Here is a 27628-nt window from a genome sequence, read left to right on the forward strand (position 1 = left end):
ACAGGGTAACGAGCCATTAAGTGCCTGGTAAGCTGATGCTATATGAAGTACACAGTACTGCCTATGAAATATTCTTGCCCAAAATGTTTAACCTGAACATGCCTGTAGACCTAACTTCTCATTTACAAGTAATATATATGGACAAACAAATTAAATTATATCACAAGAAAAGAGAGACATCTAAAATGTGGGCCAGCTAGTCGTGGTGGCACAAGCCTGTAGTCCCAGCTACTTGGGAGGCTGAGGCAGGAGGATTACTTGAGGCCAGGAGTTCAAGGCTAGCCTAGGCAACATAGTGACATGCCATCTCTAAAAATATATGTGTATCTTAAAATGTGAGCCCTTCTATATGACAATTGAGCAGACTGCTTCAAAAAGTATCACAAGTGAAGGAGAGGTGGGTAGGCTGTTCTTGTTGAAAGAGACAAAGGCGCTGGGCACGGTGGTGCATGCCTATAATCCTAGCACTTTGGGAGGCCGAGGTGGCCGGATCACTTGAGGTCAGGAGTTCAAAACCAGCCTGGTCAACATGGTTTAGTAGAAACCCTGTCTCTACTAAAAATACAAAAAAGTTAGCTGGACGTGGTGGTGGGCACCTGTAATTCCAGCTATTTGGGAGGCTGAGGCAGGAGAATTGCTTGAACCTGGAAGGTGGAGGTTGCAGTGAGCGGAGATCACACCACTGCACTCCAGCCTGGGAGACAGAGCGAGACTCTGTCTCAAAATAAAATAAATAAATAAGAGACAAAGGAAGCATATTCAAATTAAATGTATAAATCCTAATTGCTTTGGAGCCCCCCAACAGTGATAAGAGACATTTGGAGGAAATCTGAATTTAAAGTGGGTGCCTGATAACATTAGAGAATCATTGTTAACTTTTAAAGATGTGATCGGGGTATTGTGCTTATACTGGAAAATGTCCTTATTTTTAGGAGATGTATACTGAAATACTTAGGGGTGAAATGTCATGACATCTGTGAGTTCCTTTTAAATGGTGAGCAAAATGGTATAAAAATGCACCCTATCTACACAGACCAGGAAAATATGCCAAAATGTTAACAACTGTCTAATCTAAGCAGTGGGCACACAGGCTTCACAGTAAGTTAAAAAAAAAAAAAAGGTTTGGCTGAAATCAAAAATTTAACAGAAGGGATAGAAAATAAAGTCAGGAAGTTGAGTGCAGTGGCTCACACACTTTGGGAGGCTGAGGCGGGTGGATCACTTGAGGTCAGGAGTTTGAGACCAGCCTGGCCAATATGGTGAAACCCCATCTCTACTAAAAATACAAAAATTAGCCAGGCGTGGTGGTACACACCTGTAATCCCAGCTACTTAGGAGGCAGAGGCAGGAGAATCGCTTGAACCTGGAAGGCAGAGGTTGCAGTGAGCCAAGATGAGGCTACTGTACTCTAGCCTGGGTGACAAAGCAAGACTCTGCCTCAAAGAAAAAAGAAAAAAGAAAAAGAAAATAAATGCAGGAGATCTTCCAAAATTCAGAGCACCCCCCACCGCCCAATAAATGAAAAATATGAGAGAAGACAGAGGACCAATATAAGAGGTCCAAAGTTAAACAGTAGTCCCCATAGAGAAAATGAAAGGATGTAAATTAGTAATTTAAAAAAAAAAAAAAAAGAATTGACAAAAGTATTCAGATTGAATGACCACAGTACAACGAGTGAACAAGACACAACTCTAGACACATTCTCATGAGATTTCAGGACACTAAAAATAAAGAGACAAAATCCTGAAAACTTCCAGGGAAGGAAGAGAAAAGAAGGGCACCTACAAAAGAACCATAATCAGATTGGCATCAGGCATTTGTTGCATTTGTTACTCTGCATACTAGAAGAGACGCCTCCAAAGTTAGGAGAAAAAAAATGATTTTCAACTTGGAACCCTATACTCAGTCAACCAAGTATAAGAGTAGAAGAAAGGTATTTCAGACATGCAGTGACTCAGAAGACCTATCTGTTACAATGCTTTTGGCTACAAGTAACAGAAAATAAAACTAAAGCTGGCTCATCCAGTAAGAAAGTCCATCCTACCTGAGTCCCTAGCTCAGGTAGGGCAGGCCCCAGCTACAGTGCAATCACCAGCTGAGCAACGGCATCAAGACCCAGGCTCTTCCTGTTTCTCTGCTCCGCCTTCCTTGGTGAGTAGGCTTTATTCTCAGGCTTTGTCCCTAAGTCTGAGGTTACAAAAGGGCCCCCAGCGACACCTTTCTCATTTACTCCAGAGAGAGAAAAAAGAGAAAGTCTTCCCTGAACTGTGCCATCGAAGCCCTTCCCTTCAGTCTGAGTGAAACAACTTAGATCCTATGTCCATACCTGACCAGTAACAGTTGCCAAAGGAACACAATGTGTGGAATGACTTAAGGATCCTTTCTGAAGTTGGGAATAAGGTAGAAAGGTGAATAATATCAGGATTCTGGTAGGAATGGGCAAAGAAGAAATGTATATGGGGTAAGTGACAACGGTATCCACTACAGTTTACTCCCCATGCACTCTATCTGAGCACATTATTTAAGGATGCAGTTCAGAAAACGAGGAAGCAAACCATGTAAAAGGAAGATATGGGTTCTAAGACACAGGGGCTCCAACCCAAGAGCCCAGTGAAGGGAAGATCCAGGTATAGCTGTATGCAACCTTAAAGAGCAAATACTTGCCCAGATTGCAGAAGGGCAGAGGCCTTTCAAGAGAAAGGTCTTCAGTGGAGAAAAAGCAGAATCATACGAAATAAACAGCACTGCTAAGAGCATTTTACAACATCATTGAGGAGGAATAGTAAACAAAATAAAAAGGCAACTGGAAACAGTGAGCAAAACAAAGAGCTATTTAAGCAAGCCAAGGTTTGAATATGAAGCAGATTAAATCCTAGCAAGGATTTTAAGCAGGTGACAGAGTCTAAGAAAAGGGAATCCATTTGACCTTCCTTGGTCGTTCTCCTTTGAGTGGTCCAGACCTGTGAAGAAGGAAATGTAATCCTGGAACATTCATTATTTGGTTTTGCCAAGAACAATAGTTACATGTGTAATAATGTAAATAATGTTATTTTCAACTTTAGAATTAACCTACAACTTGGCTGCGGTTGCAGGGCAAAACATAAATGTTAACAATTGCAAGAATGGGTATTGTCAAGTATAGCTTTTAGGAGGCAGAAGTTGAGGAGGGAAAGTGGAAGGAAAAGTAGGGTTATTAATATCCTTATCTTACACAGAGGGGAACTGACATATGGACTAAAATACTGTTTAAAATTTACAGAGAAATGTGGGCCAGGCACGGTGGCTCAGACCTGTAATCCCAGCACTTTGGGAGGCCGAGGCAGGCAGATCACCTGATGTTAGGAGTTCAAGACCAGCCTGGCCAACATGGTGAAACCTCGCCTCTACTAAAAATAGAAAAATTAGCCCAGTGCACTGGTGTGTGCCTGTAGTCCCGGGTGCTCGGGAAGCTGAGGCATGAGAATTGCTTGAACCCAGGAGACAGAGGTTTCAGTGAGCAGAGATCGCATCACTGCACTCCAGCCTGGGCGATAGAGTGAGACTCCATCTCAAAACAAATAAAAACTAAAAAATAAAATAAAATAACAGAGAAATGTGAATATGAATTTCAACATGGGGAGGTAACGTAAGCTAAGTCATTCTCTTTCATTTCAGGGAGTTAATACAGTTCCCTAAAGTTGGCAAATCAAGAAAGATGTATAAGCATATGATTCAATTTTGAAGGTAACCATCAAAGGACCTAAAATCAGAAACAGTTAAAAGTTGACATGTCTGGGTCAGGGAAGGGAAGGGGAAGGGGTAGACTGCTGTTTTTACAATAACCTCTTTTGTTACATCTAACTTGTTACTGAGTAGTTGCAATATTTTGATAAAAATTCAAAACCCAAACAACCTTACCCTTCATGTTTTCTATTGCTCTGATGTTAACATCCAAAATCCTGTATTATCCAGCCCCTGTTGACCTCTCTGACGGCCCGGCCCCTTTGCCACTCTCCCTTAACCCCTCATTCAGCTCCTGCCACACAGGACTAAGCTCTTGACAGACTGAGGGCCTTCACACATGCTCTTCTCCATCTGGAAGGCCTTCTTCCACTCTGCACCTTGCCCACTTATGTTCAACCCTTGGTTCCCTGTTGTCGGTGTTGCCTCCTTGGGGAAGACTTCCTTAACCCTCCCAAGGCTGAGTGGTTCCCCCATTGTACAGTCATGAGTCACTCAACGACAGGGATATGTTCTGAGAAATGTGTCATTGGGTGATTTACTTGTGCTAACATCAGAGAGTGTTCTTACACAAACCTAGATGGTGTAGCCTACTACACACCTAGGCTATACGGTATATAGCCCATTGCTCCTGGGCTATAAAAATGTACAGCATGGTACTATACTGAATACTGCAGATCACTGGAACACAATGGTAAGTATTTGTATATCTAAACATAGAAAAGGTACAGTAAAAACATGGCATTCTAATCTTATGGGACCACCACTGTATGTGTGCTCTGCTGCTGACTGAAACGTCGTTGTGCAGCACGTGACTGTAGAGGAGTGTAGCGGGGTCCCACCTCCATACTTGTCCTTCTGAATACTTAAGTACTTGTATAATTATCTAAGATCTGTCTCTGCAACTGAACTCAAGCCGTACCAAATCTGTCTAGGATACCCCATCCCCGCCCAACACAGGGCCTGAGGTACTATAGATACCTTACCTACTCAATTCTGGAATGAATCAATGGACTACAGCCTGATGTACTGCAAATCCTTCAGCATGGGGCAGGAATGGAACTCAGTGTTTAAACTGAACTATAATGGCCAGATGAAAAAGAGACCAAATGTGAAATAATTCCATCATTTAGAATTGAGTGTTGGTATAACAAACAGACCCATGAAATATGTAGCGTTTCACGAGGATATCAGTGAGGAAGTTGTTCCTCATTGCATAGTGATACTTGCACATGCATGTTTACTGCAGCACAATTCACAATTACAAAAATATAGAACCAGCCCAAATGCCCATCAATCAAAAAGCGAATAGAGAAACTGTGGTTTTATACACACACACACACACACACACACACACACACACACACACACACAAAGGAATATTACTCAGCCATAAAAAGGAGTGACTTAATGGCATTCACAGCAACCTGGATGGAACCGGAGACTATTATTCTAAGTGAAGTAACTCAGGAATGGAAAACCAAACACCGCATGTTCTCACTCACAAGTGGGAGCTAAGCTATGAGGATGCAAAGACATAAGAATGATACAATGGACTTTGGGGACTTGAGGGAAAGGGTGGGAGGGGGTGAGGGATAAAAGACTACAAATTGGGTTCAGTGTATACTGCTCCGGTGATGGGTGCACCAAAATCTCAGAAATCACCACAAGAACTTATTCATGTAACCAAATACCACCGCTTCCCCCAAAACCTATGGAAATAAAACATTAATAAATAAAATTTTAAAAGAAAGGTCATCCCTACACTTGAAGTTATAAAATAATTCTACCATAAAACACACACACACACACACACACACACACACACACACACATGAACAAAGTCCTGTTGCATACCTCTGAGAGGTGTTTTGTGGCTTGGACTAGCATACTGGCAGTGCAGATGCTGAGAAGTGGTTGGCCTAACAGGACTTGCTGACAGATTCAGGGATGATGAGAGAAAGAGCAGAATCAGGGCAGGCATTGTGGCTCACGCCTGTAATCCCAGCACTTTGGGAGGCTGAGGTAGGCGGATCACAAGGTCAGGAGTTCGGGACCAGCTTGGCCAACATGGTGAAATCCCGTCTCTACTAAAAATACAAAAAATTATCCAGGCGTGGTGGTGGGTGCCTGTAATCCCAGCTACTCAGGAGGCTGGGGCAGAAGAATTGCTTGAACCCAGGAGGCAGAGGTTGCAGTGAGCCAAGATTGCACCACTGCACTCCAGCCTGGGTGACGGGAATGAGACTCCGTATCAAAAAAAAAAAAAAAAAAAGCAGAATCAAGGATGACTCCTAGAATTTTGGACTGAGTAATTGGGTGGATATTGATGTTGTTTACTGAAATAGAGACAACAGGAGGAATAGGTTTGAAGGGGGAAAAGAATCAAGACTGGGACTTGTTAAATTTGAGATACTTATGAGCAACTCAAGTAAATGCTAACGAGGCCATCAAATTTGGAGCTCAAGAGAGAGGTTTGAAATGCAAAAACAGAGTTGAAGCCATCAGCCGGCAGACACACCATCATTCAGTCATGAAAATGCAGAAATAATGGAAATGCCTCTTCATTAAATTAAGGCATAGCCATACAACGAAATGTTATGTGGTTACTAAAAATGATGATAGAAAAACATTATCTAGACGTTATCTTTATCTGTAGATGACAGATTTACGGACGGTTTTTAATTTTCATCTTTGTATATTTTCTGAAAACTTTTTGTCCATTGAACATGTATTACTTTTATAATAAGAAAATGCAGGCTGGGCACAGTGGCTCATGACTGTAATCCCAGCACTTTGGGAGGCCAAGGCAGGAGGATCACTTGAGGCCAGCAGTTTGAGGCCAGTCTGGGTAACATAGCGAAATCCCATTTCTACAAAAAATTTTTAAAAAATAGCCAGGTGTGGTGGCATGTGCCTGTAGTCTTAGCTATCTGGGAGGCTCAGGTAGGAGGAATACTTGAAACTGGAGGTGGAGGCTATAGTGAGCTGTGACTACATCACTGCACTCCAGCCTGAGCAACAGAGCAAGAGCCTGTCTCAAAACAAAAACAAAAACAAAGAAAGAAAATGCAAGTAAGTTATTTTCATTTTAGGGAAAAGTGAAGATATATGTCTATTTTTATGGACACGGATATTTACAACATTTTGTTGAGAAAAGGCAGCAAGTTACAAAAGTACACATGATCTCATTCATCTAAAACACTATGTGGGCCACGCACAGAGGTGCACACTTGTAATCCCGGCACTTTGGGAGGCTGAGGCGGAAGGATCGTTTGAGCAAAGGAGTTTGAGACCATTCTGGGCAACGTGGTGAAACTCCGTCTCTACAAAAAAAACAGAAAAATTAGCTGGGCATGGTAGCGGGCACCTGTAGTCCCACCTACTTGGGAGGCTGAGTGGGAGGATCACTTGCACCCAAGAGGTCGAAGCTGTAGTGAGCTGTGATCGCACCACTGCACTCCAGCTTGGGCGGCAGACCTTGACTCAAAACAACAACATGTGTACATGCTTACAAGCAGATAAGAAAGACTCTGGAAGGATGTTTAAAATGCCAACAGCAGGCCGGGCGCAGTGGCTCATGCCTGTAATCCCAGCACTTTGGGAGGCTGAGGCAGGCGGATCACGAAGTCAAGAGATGGAGACCATCCTGGTCAACATGGTGAAACCCCATCTCTACTAAAAATACAAAAATTAGCTGGGCATGGTGGCACGGGCCTGTAGTCCCAGCTACTTGGGAGGCTGAGGCAGGAGAATTGCTTGAACCAGGGAGGCAGAGATTGCAGTGAGCTGAGATCACACCACAGCACTCCAGCTTGGCAACAGAGTGAGATTCTGTCTCAAAAATAAATAAATAAGTAAGTAATAAAATAAAATAAAATGCCAACAGCAAAAGTAACTTTTAGGCTATTATGTACCAACCAATTTATGCGATACTGAGAAGCGTTAAACAGTTTTAGTTGCATTACACTTTGCATAATATACACAAAACACTAGACATGTTAATAAATGTTTAATATAATAAGATGATCTAAGTTTAAGTGTAATTTTGACTGCTTTTACTATACCTGTGTTTTCCCCCACTAACTGACTAGTCAAGTCCTGATTGGTTTTTAAGAGACAGGGTCTTGCTATGCTGCCCAGGCTGGCCTCAAACTCCTGGGCTCCAGTGATTTTCCCACCTCAGCCTCCCACGTAGGTGGAACTACAGGTGTGCACCACCACACCACCACACCTGGCTTAAGGTCTGTTTTTATATTTGTAGCCACATGGTATGAAGTACAGAACAGGCGTTCTTAACCTTTTTCTGCCATGGACCCTTCTGGCCTTCTGGACCCCTCCTCAGAAGAATGTTTTGAAATGTGTAAAATGCACAGAAATTGATTAACAACATATTTCAAGAGTTGGTGCTCAAATATGTGCTTCTTCAGTAAATCATAAAATAACCAGATCTAGAGATGGGTTCAGTAATTCCCCTAAGTTTGAAGCAGTGATGAGCATATATGATATTTCAAAATATCTGTAACAACTATAATATGATATGAAAGTATCTTTGATCTCTACTGGTGAGTCACTGCTATTCTAACACTACCATGGTCTGTTGCTTACAACTGTCATTGAAGAAAAATGTGGATTTTTTTTTTGAGACGGAGTCTCGCTCTGTCACCCAGGCTGGAGTGCAATGGCGGGATCTCGGCTCACTGCAACCTCTGCCTTCCGGGTTCAAGTGAGTCTCCTGCTTCAGCCTCCAGAGTAGCTGGGATTACAGGCAGCCACCACCACGCCCGGCTGATTTTTATATTTTTAGTAGAGACGGGATTTCACCATGTTGGTCAAGCTGGTCTCAAACTCCTGACCTTAGGTGATCTGCCTGACTCAGCCTCTCAAAGTGCTGGGATTACAGGCACGAGCCACCACAACCAGCTGGATTTTTTTTGTTAAAGACAGGGTCTTGCTATGTTGCCCAGGCTGGCCTCAAACTCCTGGGCTCAAGTGATCTGCCCTCCACAGTCTACCAAAGCACTGGGATTACAGGCATGAGCCACCATGCCCGGCTAAAACTCTGGACTTTCAGAGAGATTAGTGAAAATAAAGACTGAATGTTTTTCCCATCCAAGATCACAGACCCCGCTGAATTCTCAACCCAAGTTGGAGACCTTGGTCTAGAAAGATACACACCAAACATTAACAGCAGTTTTTTTTTTTTTTTTTTTGGATAGTGGAATCGCCAGAGTGATTCTATTTTGTTTTATAATATTTTTGTAGAGATAGAGTCTCAATATGTTTGAACTCCTGGGCTCAAAAGATCCTCCCACCCTGGCCTCCCAAAGTGCTGGGATTACAGGCGTGAGCCATGGCATGCCTGGCTAATTTTTTATTTTTGTACCTATATGCATTTTCAAAGTTTTCTACAATGATGTTTTACAATTAAATTTTATAAGAGCTTAATAAACACATGTATTTCTTTGTCTTAAACAACCTGGAAGGATGACTAGGAAATTTTATACAACTGATTACAGACATTCAATCTTCCATAACTACTTAAGTGTTATGATGACTCTAATCATTCCCATGTTCTTACAAGCTAAGAAAAAAACTCACTAGAATTATTTATTCCGGAGTTAAAAAGAACAAAAAGACAAACTGTCACAACTGCAGACATTTGTCTATTTTTTTGCCAAGTGTAATACCAAAAACAGCTGAAAATATTAGAACAAATTAGTACTTAATATGGACTAATACCTTCTGCTGTTTACAAAAACACAAAACCCAGAAGCACACGGAAACTTATATTTTAAAAATAAGTTATTATGTGTAGAAAGACTTAAAATACAACTTATCAAAGTAATGCCAAACTTACATACCACCAGACAAAGTGCTTTAATGTTTTTTTTATTTTTTTGAGACAGAGTCTCGCTCTGTCGCCTAGGCTAGAGTGCAGTGGCTCGATCTCTGCTCACTGCAACCTCCACCTCCTGGGTTCAAGTGATTCTCCTGCCTCAGCCTCCCGAGTATCTGGGATTACAGGCGCCCGGCCACTTTTTGTATTTTTAGTAGAAATGAGGTTTCACTATATTGGCTAGGCTGGTCTTGAACTCCTGACCTCAAGCGATCCACCCGCCTCGGCCTTCTAAAGTTCTAGGAATATATGCATGAGCCACCACACCCGGCCGAAAATGCTTTAATGTTTTAAAAAATGATTCATACATAGAAAGTAAGCACATGCTTGAAAGTGCTCAAGTTTTAGCAGCAATGTGGAATGTTGCAAAAGAGACAGGGACACAGGGAAATGTGCATATCTCAGAAGCCTACTTTGTTTTCTTTCAAATCTAAAAATAAAACCTTTGGACTGCCCTATTAATAAGTCTAGAAAATGCATGCCATTTTTTTGTGGAAAGCTTTCACAAACATGGAAATAAAAATATCTTCTTCTCGGTTAACAGGACTAAAGGATGTAAACATAAACCAGATGCCAATCCTTGTTTCTCTACAATCCCCTTCTCCCCCGTGGCTCTGGACAGGCTTCTATTGTAAAACTATTTCTATGGCACAAGGAGACATATCAAATGAATGAACACTGGTCTGCATGGAGCAACACGGACCAGGTTCAAAAGTCAAATGTTGAGCGAAGAGTAAGTTGTAGGATGTTTCATATAGTAGGATATCATCCAGAAAATTTGCAAAACACTTTATTCCATGTTGTCATGTGTAATACAACAAAAACCTTGCGTGGGGAGTATCCTGGTGACCTTTAGGGGACAGGCTACCTTGGGGAAGCAGGGCAGACAGAGTGCAACTACAGGGCTGGGAATTCAGCTGAATCTGTCCTATTTGAGTTCCATAGTAAGAGGGCTGACAGGAATACGACCAACTGCTAACATTTCCTAAGTCTGGGTGAAAAGTACCCAAATAGCTACTACTTGAGCTGAGTGTAGAGGCCACGAAGGAAGAGGGTGGGGGAAGACTATGGGAAGACAGGACTTTAGAATGACGCCAGGAATGGTGGAAGAGCTGACAGCATGGAGGAAGAGCTGGCAACAGGGCTTAGGGCCCACTTCCTGAGCCCAGGCTTGGGGAGTTACAGCAGTGCTGTCCACAGGGGCTCATCAGAGTGGACTTGGTACTTGACAAGACAGGAGTCAGCTTGCTCACACACTGCTTCCTTTACCATCAAAGTCTTAGGTAAATATAAAAAATAAAAAAATAGAACTAAGCAGCACACTTTGTACCATAGCTGACTCCCATTCCATGCAAGCTCCTGACCTTCTCACAGCCTGGCACTTTCGTGCATTAGACAATAAACCATGATGGAGAAGATGATGCCCTGTCCCCATGAGTCTCCCAGGTCTCCTGGGACAGAAGTGAAGGGAAAGACGGTTCCATGAAGAGACCTGGAGTGGAGTGGGAGCCCCAGGGGCCCAGTGGATAGGGTGGGGTTGAAAGGGACAGCATAGACGGGTGGAGCACCTCACGCTGCCTTCTGGGGCCCAGGGAACATCTCGGAGTGTGATGGGGCCTGGAAAGAAAGCTGAGCCTGGCCGGGCGCGGGGGCTCACACCTGTAATCCCAGCACTTTGGGAGGCCGAGATGGATGGATCACCTGAGGTCAGGAGTTCGAGACCAGCCTCACCAACATGGTGAAACTCTGTCTCTACTAAAAATACAAAAATTAACTGGGCGTGGCAGCGGGCACCTGTAATCCCAGCTACTTGGGAGGCTAAGGCAGGAGAATCGCTTGAACCCTGGAGGTGGGATTGCAGTGAGCCGAGATCCCGCCATTGCACTCCAGCCTGGGTAACAGAGCAAGACTCTATCTCAAAAAAAAAAAAAAAAAAAAAAAAAAAGCAAGTTGAGCCTATTTGACACACCTGGGGCAGTGGTGCCTGAACACCTGTTAACTGCACAATCTGAAAACAAAAATGCTCCTCTCCACATGTCCTGGCTGGTTGTTCCCGCCTCGTCTTCACATACTGGACTCTTTGAATGGGCCTGAGAGATTCTCTCCTGTCAGAGCCTCTACACATGCTGGTCCTTCCATAAGACTCATGCATCTCTCCCCACTGATGCTTTCTTCTTGACCTAGTTATGTTTCCTTATTGTTCAGGTCTTAGATGCCATTTTTCAAAGAAGTCTCCTCCCTGACCCACCTCCCAATTCTTGGTAGGATCTCCTCTGATTTTTTTATGTGCTCCCTTAGTGGCTGGAACTTCTCTCCATCACAGAAGTTAGCCTCTTGTAAAGTCATAGCCCATTTGCCCGTCTGTGTACCTCCCATTAGACCAGAAGACTGCTGAGGGTAGGATAGTTTCCAGCAGCTAGCACAGTAACTGACACATAATAAGTGTTCAATTAGTACAGCTTAAATGAAGTACTGCTATATAAAGAGTTCAACAGTCACAGAACGAAGCAACCACAGCCTGTTCCTGAATTGGATACCTCTTATGCATATTACAGCACGAAGGAGGCAGAAGGTCCAGCAGCAGAGGGAGATTCTCCAACCCCAAGTACCAAGGAGCTACCACAACCTAGAATGCTCCCAAAATAAAAATGCTCCACTTTCTTCAAGGTTCACAAACAAGAACTGGCTGAAGTTCCCCTTGTCAAGTAAAAAGGTCCTCCCTCACACGCCCTATTCAGATGAGGTCACTTTTGATGAAATGGAAGTTTCCAAAGTTTTGCTTTCTAGTGCTAACTGCTAAAAGCTTCTTCCTAGCCTAATAGCTATCTGATCTCTACAAATAGTATTGCAGTGGTATATTTGTATGCTTATTTACTCAGACGCAGCTTTTTATTTAATAGTGTGCAATTAAAAGGCCACTCTTGTCAAGCTCCATGGCTCATGGTTGTAATCCCAGCACTTTGGGAGGCCAAGGCAGGAGGATTACTCAAGCCCAAGGAGTTCAAGACCAGCCTGGGCAACACAGTGAAACCCCGTGTCTACCAAAAATAAAAATAAAAAATTTAGCCAGGTATGGTGGCACATCCCTGTAGTCCCAGCTACAAGACAGCCTGAGGTGGGAGGATCACATGAGCCCCAGAGTTCAAGGCTGCAGTAAGCTATGATCATGCTGTTGCACTCTAGCCTGAGTAAAGGAGTGAGATTTCGTCTCTAAAAAAAAAAATTTCAAACAATAAGTAAAAAATTTAAAAACTGGTTAAATAAATTGTGGTACATCCATAATAGACTATTTAAACCCAACCCTTAAAAAGAATGATATGGTTCTATATGAACTAATTCTAAATAATCTCTAGGATACATTAACTAAAACAAACAAATGTACACAATATTTTACAGTACGTATAAAAACACAACGCCCACATACCCTTGTGTATGTATACACATGTAAAATATATACACAAACCTAAACACACAAAAATACGTCCAATAGAGACAAAGAGTAGAACAGTAGTTGCCAGAGGGTGGGCAGGGGGAAGGGGAAAGGGGAGAAGTGGGAGTTAGTGTTTAATGGGTATGAAATTTCAGTTTTGCAAGACGAAAGGTTGCAGAGATGGATGGTAGCAATGGCTGTACAACAATGTGAATGTACTCAGTGCCACTGAATTGTACAGTTAAAATTAAAACTGTAAATTGTTATATATATATTTTATAAAAAAATTTAATACATGTGTGCGCACACACTTTTTTTTTTTTTTTTTTTGAGATGGAGTCTCATTCTGTCACCAGGCTGGAGTGCAGTGGCGTGATCTCAACTCACTGCAACCTCCGCCTCCTGGGTTCAAGCTATTCTCCTGCCTCAGCCTCCCGAGTAGCTGGAACTACAGGCGTCTGCCACTGTGCCTGGCTAATTTTTTTGTATTTTTAGTAGAGATGGGGTTTCACCATGTTGGCCAAGATGGTCTCCATCTCTTGATCTCATGATCCACCCACCTCCACCTCCCAAAGTGCTGGGATTACAGGTGTGAGCCACTGCGCCCAGTCACATATATATTTTTTTTTTTTAAAGAAACTGGTAATAGTGGCTGCCTCCAGTGAAAGAAATGAATGTTTGGGAAGAGGGTAGCAGAGAGACTTTACAATATAACTCTTTTTTCTTTATTTTTGAGACGAGGTTCCATTCTTGTCGCCCAGCCTGGAGGGCAATGGCATGATCTTGGCTCACTGCAACCTCCGCCTCCCGGGTTCAGGCGATTCTCCTGCCTCATTTTCCCAAGTAGCTGAGACTACAGGCGCACACCACCACACCCAGCTAATTTTTGTATTTTTAGTAGAGATGGGGTTTCGCCATGTTGGCAAGGCCAGTCTCAAACTCCTGACCTCAAGTGATCCACCCGCCTCAGCCTCCCAAAGTGCTGGGATTACGGGTGTGAGCCACCATTCCCAGCCCCATATAACTTTTTTCTATTATTAGTTTTTTTGAGATGGACTCTCACTCTGTCACCCAGGCTGGAATGCAGTGGCACGATCTTGGCTCACTGCAACCTCTGCCTCCTGGGTTCAAACGATTCTTTTATTTTTTTTATTTTTTTTGAGACGGAGTCTCGCTCTGTCGCCCAGGCTGGAGCGCAGTGGCTGGATCTCAGTTCACTGCAAACTCCGCCTCCCGGGTTTACACCATTCTCCTGCCTCAGCCTCCCGAGTAGCTGGGACTACAGGTGCCCGCCACCACGCCCGGCTAGTTTTTTGTATTTTTTTTTAGTAGAGACGGGGTTTCACCGTGTTAGCCGGGATGGTCTCGATCTCCCGACCTCGTGATTCTCCGGTCTCGGCCTCCCAAAGTGCTGGGATTACAGGCTTGAGTCACTGCGCCCGGCCTCAAACGATTCTTCTGCCCCAGCCTCCTGAGTAGCTGGGATTACAGGTGTGCACCACCACGCCCGGCTAATTTTTATATTTTTAGTAGAGATGGTGTTTCGCCATGTTGGCCATGCTGGTCTCAAACTCCTGACCTCAGGTGATCCACCCACCTCAGCCTCCCAAAGTACTGGGATTACAGGCATGAGCCACTGTGCCCGGCCCCATATAATTTTTTATATCACCTTTTTAATTCCATATTGTCTATCTAACTATTCAAAAAATCATTTAAAAAACCCTGGCCTTATACAAGAAGCCTTTTCCTTAATCATATCATTTATTCTATCCTTCTTCCTTCAAATAAAAAGTATTTTCAATCCAAATCAGAATTCAACTTCAGCTTTGAGGGTATTTATTAGATTCAAATAATGTAATTGACAAAAATTACACTTGCTACCCTAAGAATATATTCACTAAAAGCCTTTTTTTTTTTTTTTAAAGAGACAGTGTCTTACTCTAAAGAACGAGGCTGCCCAGGCTGGAGTACAGTGGTGTGATGATGGTTCACTGCAGCCTAAACTCCTGGGCTCATAGGATCCTCCCGCCTCATCCTCCCGAGCAGCTGGGGCTATAGGCATGAGCCACCAAGCCTGGCCCCTCTCTTTATTTTTATCAGCTGTTACAGAAAAGCTTCAAAATCTTCATAGAAGAAAATTATCATTTTTACCAGTATAAAACTTTTATTGCATCCCAACCAAGCTAAGATGAATACAGAATTGTTTCAGCAGAAAAAAGTTACCATTATCATAATTCAAGACAAAAATCAGCCTGCAATTACATGAGTTGCAAAACAAACTACTCTAATGTCACAGTCTATCCTAAAGCTCCAACTTACATCAGAATTTAAAACACACACACATATACACAACCCTGTGGATTCCTCCTCATTTATGTAAAACCTGCTTTTGTGATGATCTGCTATTTTCTTGAGTCTTCTGGAATGAGCACTGTAGCCCACTCCGGATAAGGAGAAGGTATCACTTCTAGGGCTTAGCACTGCCCCAGGCTTGAAGCAGATGCTCAAATATTTGTTGGGTGAACGAACAATTGTCTGCTGATAGGGCTGCCATCAAACCTCATAAAGAAAAAATTCAGAAAAAAGCAACTTTATAGAGAAAATAGGAAAAAGTTTAAGAGATATTTTGCTCACTTCAAGAAATCAGCATTTGTTAAAGGTGAAGACTGGACTGACTGGTTCACCAAGTGGCTTAGACACAACTGACTAAGTGGGCTATACCTTATCCCACCCCAAAGTTAAATACAAAACAGATATTTTTTTAAATCATAGGAAAAACACAGGACAACTTAACTATAACATTGTTATTTTTATTTATTTATTTATTTTTGAGACAGAGTCTCACTCTGTCACCCAGGCTGGAGTGCAGTGGTGCGATCTCGGCTCACCAAAACTTCTGCCTCCTGGGTTCAAGTGATTCTTCTGCCTCAGCTACCCCAGTAGCTGAGACTGGAGGCGCCTGCCACCATGCCTGGCTAATTTTTGCATTTTTAGTAGAGACGGGGTTTCACCATCTTGGCCAGGCTGGTCTCTTGACGTCAGGTGATCCACTCACCTCAGCCTCCCAAAGTGCTGGGATTACAGGAATGAACCACCACATCTGGCCCTTTTGTATGTATTAAATACGTATGTATGAATATAATACATCATCAGGTTTTTTAGGAAGAAAATACAGATGACTACTGATCTGTTGTTACGAGTAGGAAAGGATTTCCTGGCGGGGCGCGGTGGCTCACGCCTGTAATCCCAGCACTTTGCGGGGCCGGGGCGGGCAGATCATGAGGTCAGGAGATCGAGACCAGCCTGGCTAACAGGGTGAAACCCTGTCTCTACCAAAAATACAAAAAAAATTAGCCAGGTGTGGTGGCGGGATCCTGTATTCCAGCTACGCGGGAGGCTGAGGCAGGAGAACGGCGTGAACCTGGGAGGCGGAGCTTGCAGTGAGCTAAGATCACGCCACTGCACTCCAGCCTAGGTGACAGAGCGAGACTCCTCTCAAAAAAGAGTAAGAAAGGATTTCCTAAGTATAAAAGCAAAAGAAGAAATCATAACAGAAGTATTATATATCAGAAAAACAAGAATCAAGACATAAGACAAAATAGGAAAATATCTGCATGACAAAGAGTTAACATCTTTAATACACTAAGAGCTATGACAATGATTATTGAGGTTTAGCCTCAGTAATAATCCAAGTAGCACCAATTTAAAAGATGTATGTCCAATTCTGGGAGGGTATGGGAAAATGGCACTTTCTCAGACTATTGTGGGAACTGGGATAGCCATCTTGGACAGTGATGTGGTGGTACCCACCAGAAATTCCAAGTCTAGGCAGCCATTCTTCAAAATCACTGGCACATGAGGAATTTCAATCCTGTAGTATTTTAAATAACAAACCACTGGGAAATCCAACAGAGAGACAATGAAATGCATGATGGTAAGTCAGCCCTGGACTACACTGCTACTTAAAAGAAATGAGGCAGAGATAAATATATGAGAGGGATAAATGCAGAATATGTATATATAACACCATCCTGAGGCCGGGCGTGGTGGCTCACGCCTGTAATCCCAGCACTTTGGGAGGCGGAGGCGGGTGGATCGCCTGAGGTCAAGAGTTCGACACCAGCCTGGCCAACATGGTGAAACCCAGTCTCTACTAAAAAATACAAAAATTAGCTGGGTGTGGTGGCAGGTGCCTGTAATCCTAGCTACTTAGGAGGCTGAGGCAGGAGAATCACTTGAACATGGGAGGTGGAGGTTGCAGTGAGATTGTGCCACTGCACTCCAGCCTGGGTGACAGAGCAAGACTCCATCTCAAAAAAAGAAAAAAACAAAAACAAAAAAAAAAACACCCTCCTGTGTAACACAAAAAGTACATAGTTTAGTCTTAGAAGGATCTACATTAAGCTATTAACAGTGGTTATTCCGGGTAGTGGGAGCAGAGACTAAGCAGGGAGCCTTCATTTTTTTACCTGATACTTTTTTTTTTTTTTTGAGACAGAGTCTCACACTGTCACCCAGGCAGGAGTGCAGTAGCATGATCTTGGCTCCCTGCAACCTCCGCCTCCCAGGTTCAAGTGATTCTCCTGCCTCAGCCTTCTGAGTAGCTGGGACTACACGTGCGAGCCACCACAGCCAGCTAATTTTTGTATTTTTAATAGAGATGGGGTTTTGCCATGTTGGCCAGGCTGGTCTCGAACTCCTGACCTCAGGTGATCCACCTGCCTAGGCCGCCCAAAGTGCTGGGATTACAGGCATGAGCCACCTCGCCCAGCCACCTCATAAATTCTTAAGTGGTTTGATTTTTCTATAAATCCATGTGTTATTTTAGTAATTCTTTAAAAAGTAAAAGAAGAAAAATAGATACCAAGCATTTATCTACTAAAGGCAGGTACTGTCCTTTGAGAATTCCCTCAAAAGTTCTTGGAAGCTCAAATGGCTACATCTTTCCCATTCATAGGTAATAAGATATTTTAAAAATCTCCTCTTTCTATATTTCTTTTTAAAAGTTTACTTTCAATTAGCTTCCTCGGGTTGAACTCTCTGTACATTTCTTAGGAGAAACTGTATGGTGTCAACATTGCCTGTTTTATAACATCCATTCGTGTGATCTGAGAAAAAGACTCTTAAAAACCCAAACCACCCTACAGGCCTAACATCTTCCAGAAGAAACCCATTCACTGCCCATATTACATTTAGTCCACACAATTTCTGAGACAAAGCACAAAGCACTAGCCATACAACTCCCACCAGCATAAATACGTGGAGTACAAAGAATGTCCTGTCAGTCGGGCCCAGAGCACACCCCACAGCAGTAAAGGAGAATGACAATTTGAGTCACAGGATCAGGAGCAGAATCAAATTTGGGACTTGAGGAGTGTGATGCTCTTCCTTCCTTCCACACCTTCTATTCTCCTTCAGCCAAACCTTGCCCTCACATAATTCCTAAGCAGGCTATTTCTTATGGATGTCTACAACAGCTTCACACTGAGGTGTCAGAAACCACAAGAGAGACACAACAAAGTATGACTTAGGGTCTCACTTGGAATCACAATGGCTGTATATGTGAAAACCCACATTTTTGCTTAGGGGGAAAAAAAAAGGGAAAATTCAATTGGAACATTCGGCTTTACCACACAGAAGTTCTGAAATCCACACATCAAAACATCAAATGTGGAGTGACCACTAATCAAAAAACAAAAACAAAAACAAACAAACAACAACAACAACAAACAGCTTGAGATGTTGAGCCTGAAGGAACCATTCATTTTTACAAAACTAAAGTCCACACAATGGTGCCAACTAGTTCAAACTGCAGCTGATACAGCACCTGAGTGTCAGACCTAGAATGACTTGGGCCCCCAGCTTTTTACAAATTACTCATCCTCCTCTAGAGTCTCAAGAACAGATGTATATCTGGGTACTCTCTTTAGTTACCATGGGAGGAGTGTGGCAAGCACATGATATTTATTAGTCATGGCCCCCGGTGTTCTGAGACAGCTTTCAGGAGGGTGTCCTTCTAGGGAACCAACCATATACCAGTTCCCATATCTGAAAATGCATTACCACTGCTCACTAACGCTGACCACTAAAGCATTTACCCCAAACCGAAGTAAACACATGCTGAAGACCGCTAAGGCAACAGCAGCAGCGCAGAAGGGCTCAGTGCAAGCGCTCTCAGCTCAGCTGACCTGCTTCAAGGTGAACTGAAGTTGCAGATCACCAGTTCCGGCTCTAATCTGACGCCCGCCCCCAGATCTCGCTGTAGCAACCAGGTAACCCTACCCACACTGACCTTTCAGGGCTCAGGGAAGTGACTTTTTTTTATTATATGGCACAGTTTGGCACAGTTATGTCTTTAGTCTTTGGGGTACTTTTATACTGTCCAAGAGTAGTATATTTTTTTCCTTTTTTCCTTTTTTTTTTTTTTTTTTTTAAAAAAAAAAAACAGATGGCCAAACCAGGACATATACTAAAAAAAAAAAAAGGAAGGTTACTTACCTGAGCCCTAACATCCCAGCTACCATGGAATCCTGTTGGAGCTGGTCTACAGAAGCAAGGTGTATTCTGGGGAGTCACATGTCACATCAAAGCAGGAACTGGTGAGTCTGTATTTTTATGGAGCCTAAAACAAAGAAAATTGTAAGTTGAAAGCCCCCATTGAGCTGCACGACCTTTTTCCCAGGGCTATTTGGGACATTTTGAAGATAAACACACAGACAAAGTACTATGCTATTTCCCAGCTTACCTAGCTAGAAACAAAGGATAAACTGCAAATTACTGGCACGTAAGTAACACACAGTGCTAAAATAGAGGAAAGACTCATGCTTGTTAGAATCAACACTATCACAAGTCTTGTCACCTCTAGGGGACACTTCGACAGTACAAAAGCATACCATGAATGGTGATTTCTGGCCAGTATTTCTTCCACTACGTCACACAGAAATTCTCAGGGAAGAATACATATTCAAGAGAATATGCAACATCAAAATACCATCCCTGAAAGAACACATGGAACCTAGAGGCAGTCTCCCTTCTTTTGCAAGCAGCTGAATGAAGTTGCAATGAGCTGCTGTAACAACATCACATAAAGGGGCTTTAATCCTGAGAGAAAAAATCAGCACCATGGGAAACCAAGTGCTCTGGGAGACCCAAAGCCATCATCCAAAACATGCAAGTCTATTTCAGGGCAATCAGTTTTAAGCCTCTCAGATCAGTCAATCTCACTGTTTAACAAACTGAGTTATCAGTTTGATAGTTTCTCTTTTGCTTTTGAACACATGTTCAAAAAAGGACTTTTGTCAGTACCATTTCTGTCATTAAGATAACCATCATTTCCTTGTTAAAGCCTAAACTGCCCCATATTAATTACCTAATTTCTGATACTATGCTGGCCCAAAAGGAGCACTTTTATAAGCTAAAAACAAAAGCTCAGAGCATACAACTTAGAGACCATCCACACAATTACTCATGTAATCAAACCCGGAAGAAGGGCAACACCAACCAAGTCTTTTACTGCTCTTTTGCTGCTCTATAGCTAACAGGATGGTATCTAAAATTATCTTTTGAGGTTCAGTGAGGCCTCATAATTCCCTTAAACAGTCAAGTCATAGAATACTTTGAAACCCCAGAAGTCAAGTTAATAGTATTACTCGGTTAGCTATCTAATAAAAACCAAACTGGTATCCTGGCTAGGAGGCCCTGGAAAAGTCACAACTTCTCAGGGACACAGGTTTTTTTTTTGTTTGCAAACTGATGGTGCTGGACTAAGGATCCTTCTAGTTCTTAAAGTTTAAGATAATTAACTTAAGATTTCATGTCAAAAAGAAAAGAGACAGAGGCTGGGTGCGGTGGCTCACGTCTGTAATCCCTGCACTTTGGGAGGCCGAGGCAGGTGGATCACAAGGTCAGGAGTTCAAGACCAGCCTGGCCAAGATGGCGAAACCCTGTCTCGACCAAAAAAAAAAAAACCAAACCAAACAAAAAAAAAATTAGCCAGACGTGGTGACGGGTGCCCGTAATCCCAGCTACTTGGGAGGCTGAGGCAGAGAACTGCTTGAATCCAGGAGGCAGAGGTTGCAGTGAGCTGAGATTGTGCCACTGCACTCCAGCCTGGGCGACAAAGCAAGACTGTCTCAAAAAAAAAAAAAAGAAAGAAAAGAAAAAAGAAAGAAGCCAGAAAATGAGAGCAGTTTGTGAAATCTAATAAAGAAAAAAGTTCATATATATATAAAACACCCCTAGCTCTTAGGCAAGGAAGACAAGTGCATCCTTACTAAGGTTTAGTCCTGTCAGCTTCAGAGGCAATAATGAGAGCCCAGACTACAGTGTCTATAGGAACTGCAAAACAGCCACACACCACAGCGGGGACACATTCACACGCCACCAGACCCAGCATATGTGTGCTTGAAGAAGTTATAAAGACTCAGGCTTTTTATTCTCTAACGAAATGGTCATTCTCCCTTTGATGTGGGGGTGGGGATGCCCTGCCCACCCCCCAATTCCGGCTCCCACTCAGTTATCCCACACACCATACATACCATCGAAGTATTTAAGCAATGGCATGTGAACCAAGCTTTTGACAGGAGAAGGTTTCTTGAAATAGAAAGGCAGAAGAAAACAGATAAAAGCAGAAGAGCTCAACTTCTACTTAAGCCCAAAGAAGAGGGACCTGTTCATGTCTTGTCCTACCCGGAATGATGCACATGCACAGGGCTTGCCCGGACAGCAGTAGTTTCACTGGAAAGGGCTGGTATGGAGGCACTGAGGACAAGGTCCTTCCATCGCAGCGGTGATAATGCTCTACCCAAGAAAAAGAGATTGTGTCTGCCAGCCACGCAAGACTGGTCTGCAAGGATGTCACCATAGTAGAGGGCAGGGAAAACAAGCAGGTGTCCTGCCACACTCTTCGGGACTGGCCAGTCTAGGAGTGTGCTTTACCCCATGCACTGAAAACACTGGTTACTAGAAATATCAAACATTTTCTGTGATTCTCTCCTCCTCCAAGATAACTCGGGCAGCTTGAGAACAAACTGCTTTTAGCTAATTAAAAGATTTCTGCAGATATTACCCTTTATAAAATATTTCAGGTTCCAGGACACGTCATTTATCATGCAGAGTCCAAAGCAGTGGAAACCAGGCTCCAATAAGGAACTAACAATTTTATCTCTGTTGTTCTTTATTTTAGGTTAAAGAAACGAACTTCTCATTTCATCTCCACATGGGAGGAATGTTCCAGAGGGGGTAACAGCCTATTAAACTCATCTAGCCAGTTTTTTTGTTTCTTTATTTTTTTTTCAAACTCCACAGCTTGCCTCCCTACTCCACTAGATGAGATTGCACAGAGGCAGGGCAGGCACGGGAAATGACTCTGGTTGGAAATTACAAACATATACACACAGAATGTAAGCACCATAACCCTTTGAATACACAGTGGTTTGTGCCTTGCCCCAGACCTACCTAAGTATTAAACAGCACAAAAGTCGGAGTTCTGCTGACTGTATGACACTCTCCTATCAATCGGGTAAAACAAAGACCCAGTACTCTAAGCTTAAAGCATTCCAGGTTAAATTTTAGTAACAGGCAATAGGAAGGTGTGATAGGCCAGTGCTAACAAGAAAGTCATAGATGGTTTCTTTGAGCTGTTAGGACACTGGAAAGGGCTGGTATGGAAGCCCTATGGAGCCATTAGGACAATGGAAAGGGGGGTACCCCTCCACCCGGCACTTTGAAGAGAAAACTATACTATGGAAGCTGCCTGCACTGTTGAAAGGGCTAGGTGTATGATAAACAGCTAACTGGAGGGGAACCCGAGGAGACAAACTGCCAACTATGAAGAACAAAGCAGAGACCTCAACTTGTCATGTCTCAAGCTCAGATGTACAAACTTTGGGATCGCCAAGTGAGGCTCCTGTGTCTGCCTGGGGATATGACTGTATTCCAGTGATCAGCCACCTAGCTGACCTGCCACGAATGGGTGACCTGTGGTGACTTATTTTAATCAACTGTACTACTTCTAGATTGATTGGGTGATTTAAGGTTCTGACATATTCACGTAAGAAAATAAAAGCAAGTGCTTCCTACACTTCCTGACTGGGATTTGAAATAGAAATCCTGAAAAGCCCATAAATAAGCCTATTTCCCTAAATCCTTGGTGGAAATTCCCAAAAGATTAAAAAATCCAGACCCTATCTTATTATAGGGACCCAGCAGATTTCAAAAGACTCAAGAGGTCAGCTTAATCTGGTTATTAACTGAAATTGCTGAGATACAGATGAACATTCCAGCCACGGAACCCAAAATTCTCTAGAGTAATAATTACCTATTAGTGCAACGTTACTACCGAGGCCGTATATGCTTTTTACAGTATAACAAAATGCCTAAAACTTATGAGAGTCCTACAACGTCTAAGTCACTCAGTATCACATCCAAGTAGGTATGGTTCCTGGATCACCAACCAACCCATGAATTCGATCCTGTTATCTCACAGTTTGGGGTACTGATCCCGCACAGCAGAGACACAACGTGTGCAAGGCTCGGCAGAGCCCATTCCTGTTCCTGGAAAAATAACCAGAAGCACACATCTGCCTGACCATGAGTCAGGAATATCAATTTTGTGGTGGAGCCCATTTCTGCTGTGACCAACCCACACCCGAACACACTCACAACAGAAGTCACCGCCACAGAGCAATTCCAAAATGAGCTTTTTCCCCCTTGGGGTCCATACTTAGCAATGTCATAAACGGTCTCCCCTGCGAGAGCAATCCTTTTAAACTCTTCATAATGACCTTAAGTCTTTAGTGCAAAACCACAGAAACATTGCCACTGCCATATAAAAGTCATGTGAGTTTCAGTTTGGGTGATTCGGTCATAACCAAACTGAACAGAGAATAACCTTTCAGGCACAATGAACAGGAGCCACAGCGTCGCGATGAACTTGCTCCATCTGGTACCGGTGATCCCGAGCGCTCCAGGGCGATGAGAGCCCGTTACCTACTATGTCCCACTCCACTTATGTAACTGGAAGATCGCCGGCGAAGGGGAGGGTAAGATGGGAGGGTGCTCACATTCCGAGGCCACAGCACTCCAAAGAACCTCTGAGCACCCTGGGGACACGCTCGCACCTTAGAGCCTCAGGCGCCGAAGAGCCTCGGGTGCTGCTGGACGCACAGTCCCCTACTCACGGCTCCTGATGGGAACTATAACCACCTCTTTATGATGAGTTGTGGGACCCAGAACATAATGTCTAGTCCTTTTGTGGACAATAATCCCCACCTCCTTGTTCCTGCTAGATGGGGAAAGGAGCCGGTGGACCTACTCGCTCGCGTGGGGGTGGGGGGGGCAGAAATTCATGGAATGGGCGAGAAGGAGGGGGAGGCAAAGCCCAGAGATGGGGGTGAGAGCTCAGGAGCCCTTGTGGCGCACTCTCCCGACGGGAGGCGAAGTGCGCACGCGCGCCGGTGGGGGGGGCCAAGTAACGGGAGAGGGGGCGCGCGAGGGAGGAGAGGGGAGAGCGCGATCCAGGGAGAGGCCGGGGCCGCGGGCGCGCGACGGCGCCGCGGCCCAAAGCCCCGAGCAGGGCAGGAGCGCGCGCAGCCCCGACAGGCGAAGCCCCGGCGACAGGGGCGCCCGCGGGGCCGGGGGCCGGGATGCGCGCCGAGGGCGGAAGGAAGAGGGGCGTCAGGCGAAGGCGGCTCCAGGGAGGCCGCGCCGATGACGGTCACCCGCGAGCACGGGTGACGGGCCGAAGGGAGAGTCGCCACCGGCGGCGGCGGGAGGGGGAGGGTAGAGAGGAGGGACGCCATCCGCCAGCCGTGTCGTCCGACCCCGCGGGCCCCTCCCGCGCCACGTCCCGCCCCTGACCCCCGCCCCCCGGCAAGGGTCCCCGCCCGCGGCCACGGCGGTCCCACTCACAGTCTCTCCTCCTCGCCTCCTCCTCCTCCTCCGCTCGGCGCGGCGGCGGCGGCGGCGGCCATTTTCCGGACGGCTTTTACCACAGCCCTCTCTCCGAGAGGAGGGAGCGCGCGCGCCGCCGACGCCGGGACCCCGCACGGTCGACGTCGCGCCCCGCCCTCCCGGCCGGCCCGCGCGCTGCTGCACCTGCGCGCCCGCGCCCCGCCCCCGGCGCCGCTGCGAGCCCGCCCGCCATTGGCTGTGATGGCCGGGCTGGGGCGGGGGGGCGGTCACAGCGGCGATGCCGTCAATTGGCGAGATTTCTTGTCCATTTCGGCCAGGGAAAAGGAGGCGGTCCCCTCCAGCTGTTGATTGGCTGCTTTCGGCCGACGTTTGGGGAAAAGAGGCGGCTTGGGCGCGGAGGGGCTGGTTTAGTGGGCGGAATTTGAATGTTAAGGATTAATGGACCCTTGCGGATGCTGGGGCAAGTGAAGGCCCAGGCTCGGGACGCCTGTTTGCGCGGCCCTGAGGGGCGATTGACCCTCTGTCCACAGATGCACCGAGTGCGCTGCAATAAGCGTTTCACTGTACCCGCAGTTTCTCAATATCACCATTTTCAGCAGAAGCAGCAAAGTTACCCGCCCTGGAGCCTGACGTTGCCCCAGCTGAGGGGCCTTGGTTTCAGAGGCCTACTCAATGCATTATTTCATCTGAGCCTGCCCGGTGGTCACGTTCTCGTAGGGGTGGGGAATAAACTGACAACAAATCCCAACCCTGGCCTTCGCAGAACTCTGGCGGGGGAAGAGAGTGCATGCCAAGGCCTCGTGACACCTGTCATTGTTGGATCAGATGGTTTGGTGGAGGTGTGAATAAGGGGCAATGTTAGCTCTGCCTGAAAGATGTGATTTGGGAGCTGAGATCCAGCAATTGTTCACTTTCCTAGAAAAATGGATTTGGAGCTGAGATCCAGCAATTGTGTTTTGGGAAAATATGAGAAAAGTGTTAGCTAACCAGGTGTTCAGGACAGGAGTGTTTGTTAAGGGGACCTTACCCTGATGCCAGTCATTATCCAATCCATTCAGTGATCCTTCTGTTAGTTCTATGCTTAGCAAGAAAACCTGATTCTGATTTGGCTGCCTGCCCCCATTCATTTATTGACTACCTGCTATGTGCCAGGCACTCTTCCAGGCTCTGGATGCATGGTACTGAACAGACAGCATACTAAGATTCTTGCCGGGAAGATTCATACTAGCATACACATAAGTATAATGTATCATTTCACATAGTGACAGGGGCTTTGAGAAAGATAGAGTAAGAGTAAAGGGGGTGCTATTTAGGTATCTATGGATTTTCATCCTCATTTTACTCCCTCATTTGAATATCTGGGGAAAGAACATTCCAGGCAAGTTCAAAGGCCATGAGGAGAGACTATGCCTGGCATATTGGGGACTAACAAGGAGGTCAGTGTTGCTGGAGAGTGGTAGGGAATGTGATTGGAAAGGCAGCCGGGGCCACTATGAAAACTGGGAGTTCATTCTTTTTTGGGGGGGTGGGGGATGGGGTCTCATTCTGTAGCCCAGGCTGCAGTGCAGTGGTGCAATCTTGGCTCACTGCAACCTCCACCCTGAGCTCAAGCGATCCTCCCTGCTCAGCGTCCTAAGTAGCTGGGACCACAGATGCTCACTACGCCTGGCTAAGTTTTTGTATTTTTGATAGAGATGGGGTTTCACCATGTTGCCCAGACTGGTCTCAAACTCCTGAGTTCAGGTGATCCGCCCACCTCAAAGTGCTGGGACTACAGGTGTGAGCCACCGCACCTGGCTAGAACCGAGAGTTTATTCTAAGATGAGAAGCCCTTAGAGGATTTTGAGCCAGGAGCTGTCTGATGTATGTTGCAGGTGTAGAGTGGAGAACTGGACATGATGGGACAAAACTACAGCACAAGGCTAGTTGCGAGGCCCTAGAACAGTCTAGGAGAAAGAGATGATGGTGGCTTTAACTAGGGTGGTAGCAGTCAGTGCAGCTCTGAGAAGTTGTGAGATTCAAGATATGTTTTCAAAACTGAACAAAAGGACTGGATGTAGGGCACAGAGAAAGGAAAGAAACAAGGATAATTCCTGAGATTGGGGCCTGAGCAACTGGGGAAATAAGGGTGCCTTTCACCATGGTGGGGAGAACTACAGGAAAAGTACATTTTCAGAGGTGCAGATCAAGAGTTCTGCTTTGGCTATATTAAGCTTGGGGTGCCCAGTGGTGTGAAAATGGAGATGTTGAGTAAGCCGTTGGGTGTGTGATGCTGACGTATAGAGATGCAGCTAAAGCAGTCAAAAAGTCATCACGCTGAACATCCAATTCAAGAAGCCATAAAAAAATGACAGAGTAAGCCTGCAAAAGTAGAAGAAAGAAAAATAAGGATGAATAAAACTTAATGAAATAGAAACAAATGATGGAGAGGATTGAGAAAATTTTAAACCTGCTTCTTTGAAAAGCTGAAAAACAAGAGCCAACCCTCTAACAAGCTGGATATAAAAAGAAAAGAGAAAAGTAAATTATATTACTCATGGAAAGATTTTATTGTGAACCGTGCGTCAGTAAATTTGAAAACATAAGCAAAAGGAATACATTCCTAGGAAAGTACAGCTTACCAAAACCAGCTCTAGAAACAGAAAATCCCTGTAACCACAATGAAA

At 44.6% G+C, this 27628-nt stretch overlaps 1 protein-coding gene across 3 annotated transcripts in view; it reads right to left on the reverse strand.

The window, feature by feature from the left end:
• MECP2 (methyl-CpG binding protein 2) overlaps positions 1-25076 on the reverse strand; it is a 75359-nt gene extending 50283 nt beyond the window's left edge. Inside the window, 2 exon segments of one of the 3 annotated variants that reach the window (NM_001257542.1) lie at positions 19548-19671; positions 24960-25019. In NM_001257542.1, the coding sequence (NP_001244471.1) occupies positions 19548-19573 (26 nt within the window). In that variant the 5' untranslated portion in view covers positions 19574-19671; positions 24960-25019. 3 annotated transcript variants of the gene reach the window in all.
• Positions 25077-27628: the final 2552 nt, after the last annotated feature.

The sequence above is a fragment of the Macaca mulatta genome, chromosome X (genome assembly GCF_049350105.2).
Source record: "Macaca mulatta isolate MMU2019108-1 chromosome X, T2T-MMU8v2.0, whole genome shotgun sequence".
NCBI classification, from domain to species: domain Eukaryota; kingdom Metazoa; phylum Chordata; class Mammalia; order Primates; family Cercopithecidae; genus Macaca; species Macaca mulatta.